At 38.1% G+C, this 12178-nt stretch overlaps 1 protein-coding gene across 1 annotated transcript; it reads left to right on the top strand.

The window, feature by feature from the left end:
* Window positions 1–3172: 3172 nt before the first annotated feature.
* Window positions 3173–11853, top strand: LOC144424402 (uncharacterized). Its single transcript, XM_078113725.1, has 7 exons — window positions 3173–3189; window positions 3589–3657; window positions 4552–4797; window positions 5701–5922; window positions 9096–9227; window positions 10443–10587; window positions 11081–11853. Exons 2-7 carry the CDS (start codon window positions 3615–3617, stop codon window positions 11730–11732), a joined length of 1440 nt encoding a protein of 479 aa, XP_077969851.1. The 5' UTR covers window positions 3173–3189; window positions 3589–3614; the 3' UTR covers window positions 11733–11853.
* Window positions 11854–12178: the final 325 nt, after the last annotated feature.

Below are 12178 nucleotides of genomic sequence, written 5' to 3'. Positions count from 1 at the left end.
GTTAGGGTTAGGCGATAATTTTTTTCCAATTTTCCTTATTTTAGTCTTATTATCAGTTCAAAGACTAGCCAAGAGCCTCCCGTAGTATTTATACCTAAAATTATGGCCTAACCCTAACCTAGTACACATATTACATACCAATGCCCGCCATCTTGGTTCGCATACTTCGGGAGCCCCTAAAAAAGATTCGCATGCAATTACATATCTCCCATTGACTCCCAAGTATTCGAGATTCGATTCAAAAAAAATATTCGATTCGATTCTGAAATCATCAGGTATTCGAAAATGCCCAGCCCTAGTTACGATAAATTGATACGTGTGATACAGAAAAATGCACATTTTAGAAGGGCAGTGTTCCAACTGTGGCGAGACTGGAATTGTCCTATTTTTTATTGTTTTTATTTTATTTATATTCAGTGTCTAGTTATTGCATATGCATTGGTGTGTGGAGTCTGAGCCCTAATTCGCCCGACAGTTGGTTTCAGTTACTCGACTCCAACCACCACTGCATATGTGAACCGCTTCGGATTCGCAGTGCCAGTCTTCTTGCTTCTGCTGTCGCTGGGTAAGGACCGTATTTTGTCGCTCTTATTTTATCTGCTTTAAGCGTGGATTTTACACTTTTTTAATAAAGTCTCTTCGTTTGCATCGTGAACTTCGAACCTATTTGTGTGTCTTTGCAGCACATTGGATCTTCTGAACTAATTATTACAGTATTACTAGACTGTACGAGTATTAGTGACGAGCACCTACTGGTATTCCGGTTAAGTTGCACAACCTTCAATATTCCGCGGAGTCATAGCGCGACTTTGGCTTCGACTCCAATATTAATGAAGACAAGCGGCACTAAGAATCTATGGCCTTGTCAGAGACGCAAGACCAGGCAACCAAAGTACAATTTGAGTTCGTCTACTCGGCGTTGTGGCGCATCGTGCTAAGATTTAGGATAACGCTCGCCTCCTCACTTCTGATTGCCCTGGTGACCGTGTATAGTCGTATTGTTACCACTTATTCATCTACCAAAAATTTTTTTTTTTTATTCCATTTTCCTGGTTTGAAAAAAATTAAATTCTCTCTCTCTGCGTGGATTCGACAAAATGAATTCCATGCGGGAGTAAAATTATGTGCGAGAGTATTGCTGGACTCCTCACCGCCGTAGGGTGGTTCACGTTACCGATGGTAGGTTACGCTTTGCTTCATCATCAAGTCCATGTAGCTGAAACAAATAACCGGCTAACTAATCTCATACTCGACATAGGCTGGTAACCGTACTACAGGCCGTGGTTCTATATGTTTAGGCCGTCTCATCGGCTTTTACTCCAACCGGGATAAATATGATCGTTTGAAGTTTCAGACAGATTTTTGCAATATGGCCCGGGTTCATTCATGGTCTGAAGACTAAAGTTTATGAGTCGGTACTGTAAATGCATGAAACGTCATAAAACCACTCGGAAAAATAATGAGTCGGCACACGCGACACTACGAATCTATGGCTATACAGAGACGCAAGCGAAGGTACCATTTGGGTTCGTCTGCCCAGCTGGACTTTGAAGTTACAGATAGATTTTTGCGGTGTTCATGATTCGAAAGTAGAAGTAATAGCATTTATGAGTCGGTACCGAAACTATGTCATACGTAATATTAAGTCATGAATATCACTCAGGAAAATTCGTATTTATTGATTTGCAATATGGAGTATGACGCAAATGGCCCTAAATGTCTGTGATCCGTAACAACACGCCGGCTGTGAGATGACTGTTAAATATTTCTGGAGAACTCACGGACAACCACTCAAACGTTGTTGTAACTAATTAGAACACTTATTTTATGTAAAGGAAACTCATCTCTGAGCAAGGTAATGCACACTAACTCAGAAGTAAAGGAGACTCATCTCTGAGCAAAGTTTGGGGCACTCACTCAGAAGTAAAAAAGACTCATCTCTGAGCAAAGTTAGGGGCATTCACTCAGAAGTAAAAAAGACTCATCTCTGAGCAAGGTGTCGCACACTCACTCAGAAGTAAAAGAGACCCATCTCTGAGCAAGGTAACGCGCACTCACTTAGAGATAAAGTCGTTAAAAATAGAAAACATCACTACTGTTCGCTGAACTCGGTAAAGGCAGACACTACGTAACAGAAAGTAAACGACATAGAGAGATAAAATGAATTTATTGATTCACATACACAACATTTAAAATAAAAAACAATAAAACATTTATAATGAATACAATATTAGTTATATTTAACACAATTCCACGGCGCAACTTTTGGGAACCGCTGCATCGTACTGAAACCATATAAAATCAAATCGGTGAATTACGCCGCAGTAAATCACTAATCAACACTAGACGTTGTCAGATTAACTCGTCACGAAATCAGGCTTTGACTAATTGGAAATCGCTTATAAAAAGACTCGATCTCGTCATGATTTGACGCGCGTGTATTAAATTGATCGAACAACGGAACACTATTTAAAATGAGCAGTAAATTTTAACGTAATTTTGTCGCAATTTTGACTCCATGCCAAGGTTGTTAATTAATTAACCACGTACAGCAAAATATCGCAAAATAGGGTTAAATTTACGTGTTTTTGAATAGTGCGTCCATACGGTATTGTTTAAAGATAGATATTGAACACTTTAGTTAGTTCGCTTCGTGCAACATATCGAGGACTCAAAGTTTAGGGCAGTGGTCGAATAATGCGTGCGTGATAAAGTTGAGCAGAAGTGGGCAAGGTTTCTGGGCCAGGGGCTAAAACATTTTGTTCCTTAGACAGGCGGGCCGACGTAAAAAGTTACATTTTATGAACAATATTTTCAGTTTTACAAAAGCAAAAGTGGGAAACAATAAGCCTCGTGCATATAGTAAATTTAACCGCAATCTCAACAAAAATCCTTGAGCTATTTCAAGCTGAAACATTAAAATTTGGTTTTAGTTTGGTTGTGTCAGCATCAGGCGGGCCCGATTGAATCATCCGTCGGTCCAGACCTGGCCCGCGGGCCATAGTTTGCTCATGTCAGATTTAGAATGGTAACAATAATTCACTGCTTAACTCTTCATAATTTCAATAGCTCCTAGCATTTCTGTGGTCGCTTCTTTGCTTGTGAGTGAGTGCTTGTATGTACAGAATAAGGTACTCTCGAAGTATGTGAACCAAGATGGCGGACACCGGAACGTAGTATGTGTACCAGGTTCGGGTTAGGCCATAATTTCAGATACAAAAAATACGTGAGTCACTTGGCTATTCCCTGAACTCGTAATAAAACTAGAATAAGGAAAATTGGGATAAAATTATGGCCGAACCCTGACCTGGTACCGTCATTTTCACTATACTAAAGATACCCTTCGTACGAGCATTGAATAGGAAGAAGCGCAAAAATTTCATTTCGCGATAGAGGGAGAAGCGAAAAACCGATTTTGGTTATCAAGCAGCGATATCCGTGATTGAAGTCTAACTTTGATACAGATGGAATAGAAAGCAGACGAACAAGATTTATTTCAAATCTTTACTTCTAAAACCTAATTCGTTACATAAAAATAAATAAGTAAGAAAGAATAGGCTGATATTTTCATTTAATTTTGCTTTGCAGATCCTAAGCTACACTTAACTAAAGCGATGATTTCCAGGCTTTTCTTTACCGTATTTTGGGGGATGGCAGGTAAGACGCATTTATTTTACAAAATTTGTCGTGATTCAATATTTTGAATTTTCGATTTAAATTTGATGTTCATCACTGAGACTATAATTTGATGACTTTAGAGATTGCATTTGCATCAGTGGTTCTCAAACAGGGTGACGCAATCCACAAGAGGGACGTAGACAATTTTTTAAGGGGGCGTAAAGATGATTAAAAATAGAAATATTTGTTAGGTTTGATCTTTCCCGCCTTATTTTGGATATTCACATTTCTTAACTTTTTATTTATTTTATTATTTACGTTCCATCCACGCATTTTCAACGTTTTTTTTTTGAATAAAACATACTTTCGCATTACTATCTGTTATTTGTATTAATGTTGGCTAGTTATTTTTAATGTGGGGACGCGAGACTCGACAAATTCTAAAAAGGGGGTGCTGCTTGAAAAGTTTGAGAATCACTGTTTTACATTATTTGCTTAGAAGCTTTGCCAGGGTCTCATAACTGGTCCATTGGCCCACAAGGTACTCACTATACGTTTCATAGCTAGAATTCAAAATTTCGAATCCCGACTTCAGTAATCTAAAGTCTCCTCTGGATTCACAACACTGGTTCTAACCCGGTGGTTCCCGACCTTTTCGATATATTCCCCCCTTTTGCCAATTTCGGAACTCTCCATATCCCTCCCTTACTACGCAGCTGCAGTGTCAGCTATACTCTGGTTTTGTAGGATTTGACTAGATTGTATATGTATACCCATAAGTATCTTTACAATAATACTAAATAAAACAGTCCGTAAAACCGAATAATAATATTTCTGTATGTTACCCACGAAAGCAACAAAATATATCCCAGGGCAGGAACGCTTCCCATACAATCAAGCAAAAAGGGAAATAATTTTCGACTTTACTTGCAGGCATAGGACCTATTGTGATGGCACAATGCAACGGGACATCGGAAATCCTCACAGACGAAAAAGGAGTCATTCAGTCTCCTAATTATCCAGATGAATACAATTGGGCCGGTACCTGCTCATGGGAATTCCCCCCTAAAGTAGGAAAAATGCTCTTAATTCATGTCACGGACGTGGAATTGTTCTATTGGAAAATGGGGGCCCAGAAGTGGGAACAGATATGCACCAGTACGCTACAGATTGGCTGGGGTAAGCGCATGTTTTCAAATTCTTTACGATAATTTAAAATCATAAAAAAATATTTATAGCAATGTTAATTAGCATTGCTTTAGAATGTCACTGACCTTTACCAGTAATGGTATAAACAAAAACCAAAGTACATCGGGTTCATAAAATCTTGAAAAATTTTAAAAGGGAATTTATCGATATCCTATATTGTGCATCTAATTTGTATGAATATATTTATTGGAGTTCTACATTTTATGTGACGGGAAAATGCGTAGTCCGGCCTGCATATAACTTGGTTACCAATTACGTATACGAGGAAAATTTGGGCGCTCCGTAGGTATTCGTACCAAGATGACGCACAACCTGAACAACCTTAACATGGTACACATACTATATCCAGGTTGCACGGATGTTCAGGTTGTGCGTCATCTTGGTATGAACATGTCGGCACCACCAAAATTTGAGTATGACATAATAGTACTTTTCCAATGGTGAACTGTGACAATTGACTAATGTTACAAAACCCCGCCCCGCGCGGAGAAGATACTATGGCAACGAGTGCAATGACGTGATCTATGCGATGACGTTCTACATTTTAAGCGGCGATTATACTAGCAACTGTTGGTTCTGTATACAATCTTGATGAGATGCAAATTTGGGTTCTCCTGTAGTATGTGAACCAAGATTACGATCACCGGAACGTAGTATGTGTACCAGGCTAGGGTTAGGCCATAGTTTCAGGTACGAATACTACGGGAGTCACTCGGTTAGTTCCCGAACTCGTAATATTAATGAAATAAGGAAAATTGGAATAAAATTATGGCCTAACCCTAATCTGGTACACATACTACGTTCCGGTGTTCGCCATGTTGGTTCACATACTACAGAATAACCCAAATTTGAATAAATACTTTTATTTTTCAGATAATGCGATTTGTACTTCTCCGTCGCGATTCTGTCACGCATACTACGCCTTCGATCTTCGTGTCTCATGCAATCGTGTCGACCCAGAACATTTCGAAGGTTGCACTCATTATTATTCATCGAATCCCATCTCGATAGGGTACGCGACGACCGGGGAATATCAAGGAAAGAATTTTCCTAAGGGATTCAGACTGGAATATAAGTTCGTGAGCTGCGAAGAAGGTAAAACGTTTAATATTTTATTGCAAAGATGTTGGGTTGTTAGAGCTGTCTATCCATAAATATACTAGTTGATTGATTTTCTACACAATTATAAGCTATACTCCCGACAAAAACAGTAGTTCCGAAACTATATTTCCCGTTTTTTTTTCAAATTAGATATTAGATCCCTGGGTGTCGCTTCTCGACAACCATCTTTAGTTCATTGCGGTTTCGCTTTCCCAGTTTAAATATGTGTGTAAAACTGACTTTTTACTGAATGGAAAAATAAAATTGACTTGACTTGACCCTCGCATTTCCCCTTCAATACTTGATGTTGATAAGCCCACCAGGGGGATATATAACCATCATCATATCAGGCGAATGACCCGGACCAAATTGACCGTCTCCATCTACAGCTCTCTATTGTCTATACTTGACATGGGCAAAGTACGGCCCGCGGGCCAAATCCGGCCAAATCCGATTCAATCTGACCCCAACACGGGGGTTGACCTGACTTCGGAGTCGACTTGTCACAAGGATGACACGTGACTTGCCCCACCATTTATCAAGTCAATATTTCCGAAGGCCCGAAGTGACTTGCCAGTGTGTCATTTATTCCATAGCATTTCCATATCTTGGTTGTCAATTCATTTTATCTGACCAATGTCCATATCATTCTAAATTTAGCCTCACCTAGTCCTCGGTGATCAATTCGGCAAAGCAAAACAGCACAAATTCCCCCAAATTAACGGCCATTGACGTCATTTTAAGCATAATTCGAATACTAATAACAATGCAGGTAAATTTAAATTGCGTTTGAAAGTAATTCAATCGTTATACTTGATATAAGTATGAAATGCAAGGACCGCTGCGGTCGCAGTGACCTAAATCCAGGGCCAGATCATATCTTCTAGAGGCCCTAAGCTCTTAAGATTTTGGTGCCCTATATATGAAAGATAATAATAGTGAACCTGGAAGTGTGTTGGTCATCTGAAATTAAATATGTGAGCTTAATTACTCAATTACTAATTGAAGGTCAAGTTCTGATTAATTTGCAACAGTTCTCATACTTACAAACATTGATAGGAAGGTTTAAGATTATAGACTACTTGTGCTTAATGGTTTATCCAGCGCTCTCTACAGCCGTCCTTGGAGTCTCGCGTTTGGATGGTTAACTGCGACAGTTTGCTTATTTCTACATCGCTTGTTATTTTGCCTTCGCAATTGTTTGATATACTTTGCAAACTCATAATGAGATATACCAAGAGAGCAATGCAAAATATATGGACACGAAAACCAAAACGAAACAGTATCAAATCTTTTACAGTACAGTTAGTCTGATGACCACCAGGTCACGGAGATGTGATCACGGAACCACGGCACGCAATTTTTGGACACGTTTAGTGGACATAACGATCGTTTCAATATTATGTTCTTATTGTTATTATTTGTCTCCATCATTTTTAAATCGCTTTTCTCATCGAATACTGGACCAATTGCTTTGAAATTTTCAGTGGTTGAAGATAAAATTTTTTTCCAGAAGGCTATTATTTTTTTTTCTTCGCTATGTATGACGTTATCAAAATTATTGCCAATGGGTGGCGCTACGTGTCCTTATATTTGAGCATGGCTCTCTTGTTTTTATTTTGATGGCCTTATCACGCTAAACTATGAATGAAAAATGAATTTCCCAGAGCCCACAGATATTTTTGAAATAAGAAAAAGTAATAGCCTTGTAGGTCCAGAAACAAGCTTTAACTACTGAAAAATTTAAATCAATTGAATCTGTAGTTTTCGAGAAAAAAGATTTTTTCCCGATAACAACATAATAACAAAACGAGCCATAGGTTCATTTTGTGTCCAAAATTGACGTTTTCGCGTCACGGTATTGGGATTCCCATCATGCACGGTAGACCTGTCTGTCTGCGGGACTTTTTTATTGTACGCTGTCATTAATAATTTCGATGGCTAATTGATTTATTGATTGCGTTTTTGTTCATGTAACGAAACTATGTTTAAAAAAAAGCGAACTACAAATTATTCAAGAAATTTAATAGTGATGTAGCACAATAACTAACGCGTTAGTTATAACATATTTGAATGCAATGTCGTCTGATAGTTGTCAGACTACTTTTAATTTGTCTGACGATAGTTGCCATATCATGCATCTAAACAAAATTTAAATTCGATAATTTTATTATTTTGATCGAAATACCGTCGGCAATCGATGAAGGTTATCATTATTTAAAAAAACTTGCAATCCTAAACCTAATATTCAAGCTATTAATTATAGCAAAAAATACTATTTTCTGTTATTTTAACGTTTTAACGGAGTTGAATACTATTAGAAGGAGGATTTCCTCACTTTTCATGGAATTTTTGAAAAAAGGCGCTACTTGAGAAAGAAACGGATTTTACCGGTACAAAAGCTTAGAATGTCTGCCCAAACCAACTGAATATTCTCTGAAATAGTGCGCATTCTGCGAATTCATAAAAATCAAATCTGTCCGAGTTGATTCCTATTTTTAGACAAAAAGTGTTTTAATTTGTCTGATTTTGACGATTCCTGTGAATAGTTAGCGCTATCAAAACGTCACAGAGTTTCGATCGATTACCGATAGCTTATCGAGTTTGTTTTGTTTTTAAAATATTCCAGCTTTTTTCTTCGAACATTGCTCTAGACTTGGTATGGGCAAACCATGGCTGGCGGGCTAAATCCGGCCCGTTACGTAACTTAATCTGGACCGCTCAATGCTGCCACAACCAAATTAAAACTAAATTTTGATGTTTTATCTTTAAATAGCTCAAGGAATTTGTTGAGATTGCGATTAAATTTAGTTTTCGCGTGAGACGTGGCATGTTTTTCAATTTTGGTTTAGTAACACTGTAAATATTGTTCATAAATGTAACTTTTACGTCACATTCACTTGGCCCGTCAGTGTCTAGGTGGGCAAAATTTATGGCCCTGGTCCGGAAACTTTGCCCACCTCTGCTCCAGACAAGCAGTGATCTCGAGAGCTGTTACGAGGTATTACGAGATTTTTTTTCTCTGAGTCAATAAACCACCGTGCTTGCACGTTCATATTCCTAACACTCGTTAGTGGATCGTTATTACTTATCGATTTTAATCGGTAAGTATGTTGATAGGGAATATCCCGGCTCATATTAACATACAATTGATATATATTTCACAGACGAGACAACGACCGCACCCTTCACAAGCTGGGCGACCAATTCCACTTCATTGGCGACAGAATTACCGATCGTATCAACCGAAAATGCGATTGAAGAAATTACCAGCACTACAGTAGTACATTCACAAACAGGTATGCCTCGTTTTCTCTTGTGTGTAGTTCCCCTACAGCTAACACGGGCAAATTAGGGCCCGCGGGCCAAATCCGTCCCTTTGAATAATTAAATCTGGCCCGCCTGATAATGCCACAGCCAAACTAAAACCAAATTTGATGTTTTTAGCTAAAATATAAGCAATTTGTTTAGATTTCAATTAAATTTAGTTTTACTACAAGGCTTATTGTTTTCCACTTTTGCTTTTGTAACACTGTAAATATTCTTCATAAAATGAAATTTTTTACGTCACATTTACAAGGCCCACCGGTTTAAGTGCCCAAAATTTTTGGTCCTTGGTCTAAGAACCTCGCCCATCCCTGCTCTAGAGTCTAGATTGGTAGAACAGGGGTCTCAATCTTATATGACGAATCACTCCACTTGCCTTGCCACTTCCTCGGTTTACAGATTTGACTAGGAATCAAGTTACCTTTTATCAAAGACCGAACTCTTCACAAAAAGTCTTTTATCCAACAAAATGCACTTAATACACTTTTGGGTACTTCCGTTAGTATTTGTAGGTTAGGCCGTAATTTTATTCCAAATTTCCTTATTTTAGTTCTATTACGAGTTTGGGGACTGTCTGTTAGCCAAGTGAATACACCCTCTGCCCATAGGTTTCAGTCTTTGTACACAACTTGATGCAAAGTAGGCGAACAAAATTAGTTACCTCCATACAGGTACACATACTTCTGGAACGCCCATTGCTGTGCTTGTTAAATAGGTCACTTTCAAAATTCGGAACAAGAATTGGGATATTCCTTGCAATGCAATATCGAAAAATTAACTATCTATAATGAACGTTTTGATTGGATAATTCGTACGATACTTACCGTCATTAATAGTCGAAATTCTAGAATTTCAAATTTTCGAATTAGTAATTTGAAACCTGGATTTCGATGCTAGATAAACAGCTTTGGTATTCCGCGACATTGGTTTTCGCCGTGCATGAAACATTGTAAACACAAACAATAATAAATCAAGGCAAAAAAAGAGATACACAATGTTTCAACTACAATTAAGGAGGATCAGCGTAAGAATATCAAGTCATCGTGTCAGCGACGCCATGAATGCTGAGTTCAGCATTCCCTTTCCCAGAAACACCGTGTAATCATCATTTTCTCGTAGTTTATGTTCAAGTGATTATTTTTACTAGTTGACAAAATATAACTTGACTTGTTTCGTGCTTTTTCCAGATTCCGAAACTACTACTGAAGAAAAGATATTGCCAGAAAACGCAGGAGTGTTTGGAACAACCAATATTATAATTATCGCCGTCTGCGCCGCCATTTTGCTGATAATTATTGTCATCGCTGTTATGATTTTCAAAAGAAGAAAACGGTGGGTGTTTGCTAGTATATTTGAAGTTTTATGTTTCAACTTTGAACAAGTCTTTAGACGTTTTTTGTTTGTTAATAAAAACGACTGAATCACCTGCGTTCAGCATCGCCTACCCATTCCTCGAGTGGGGTGATGGGTTACTCCGGATTATCAAAAAATATACTCCGACTTTGAAAAAAAAAATTGACGACGAAAAAAACTTCGAGCTCGCTCGAAATGAATTATGTCCATGTCAAATCATTATGCAGGGCATTTACAAAATCACTAGACACAGATTGATGGGAACATAACACTGCCAACATTAACCGTTGGCCTAATTTAGGGTATATGCATATGGTATAGGTTTTGTTCATATTTACTCCTTGGCAGTCACTAAGAAGTAAAGGAGACTCATATCCGAGCAAAGTTACGGTCGATCTCGGAAATAGTTAGAGTAACTGAAAAAATATAGAAATATGATAGATTCACTCTAATTTTTCTTCAATTATTATAGAAACCAGAAGTCGCCAGAAGAGCCTGCGGTAACTGACGACGATACCAATATCTATTCAGCTATTGGTGATTTTCCAGAACCCATCATCCAATCAGGAAACTTGAGAAGAAAAACTGACCAATCAGGTCGCGACGTTCGCATCAATGGTTTATATTCTATGCAAAATGGAGGCTACCAACCACAAACCGCCAGTGGCCAAATTAACCAATCATATGTGGGGAAAGCACAAACCATCCAATCAAATCACCCCTACGAAACTTTGAGTAGTGATTTTAACCAAACCGAGATAAAGAGAACTGAAACTGTTAAATCAAGCCACGCATACGAAACTCTGAACCTTGAACAGATTAACCAATCACAAATAAGCAACGACAACACTGACCAATCAGAAGCGAACAACAATAAAACCATCCAGTTAAAACCGGGCAGAAGTAGAACCGTTCAATCCGAACCTGCTAAAAGCGAATTCGACAAATCAGAATCTGATAAAAAAGCTACCATCCAATCAGAAGGCGGTACGAATGGAACCCTCCAATCAAATCATAACTACGAAACTGTAGTGCTTCCAAGCAACCAATCAAAAGAAGAAGCTAATTCAAATCAAAGCATTAACAATATACTTTATGACATGACAATAGAGGGGACTAAGTAGACCAATCAGAGAATGAAACTGGTTTGTAAGGTTTCCAGTCGCATATTTGGAAGTTTATTCACTTATTTCGTATCTTTCATGTATTTCATTTTGAAAATAGGATAATAAAATAATAATAATAGGACAATGCTCAAATACTTTATATGTGCACGAATGTCCTGCAATGGTACTGGTACTGATACTCCTGAAGTATGTGAACTAAAATGGCGGACACCTGAACATAGTATGTGTACAATTTTCGGGTTGAGCAAGTTAAGTCAATAAACTGCTTAGATTGGGTTTTTATTCATACATAAGGTGTATCGGGCAATGGTTATGGGTGTAGGCTATAAAGCACTACCTGATTCATGCATTAGACGCACACCAGCTTATAAGGCACACTATATGATTTTTAATAAAAAAATGGTTTTTAAGTGCGTCTTATGGCCGTCAAATAAGGGTATTAA

The sequence above is a fragment of the Styela clava genome, chromosome 6, assembly GCF_964204865.1.
Source record: "Styela clava chromosome 6, kaStyClav1.hap1.2, whole genome shotgun sequence".
Classification (NCBI taxonomy): domain Eukaryota; kingdom Metazoa; phylum Chordata; class Ascidiacea; order Stolidobranchia; family Styelidae; genus Styela; species Styela clava.
The sequence above is the reverse complement of the archived record's forward strand: the minus strand, read 5'-3'. Positions and strand labels throughout refer to the sequence as shown.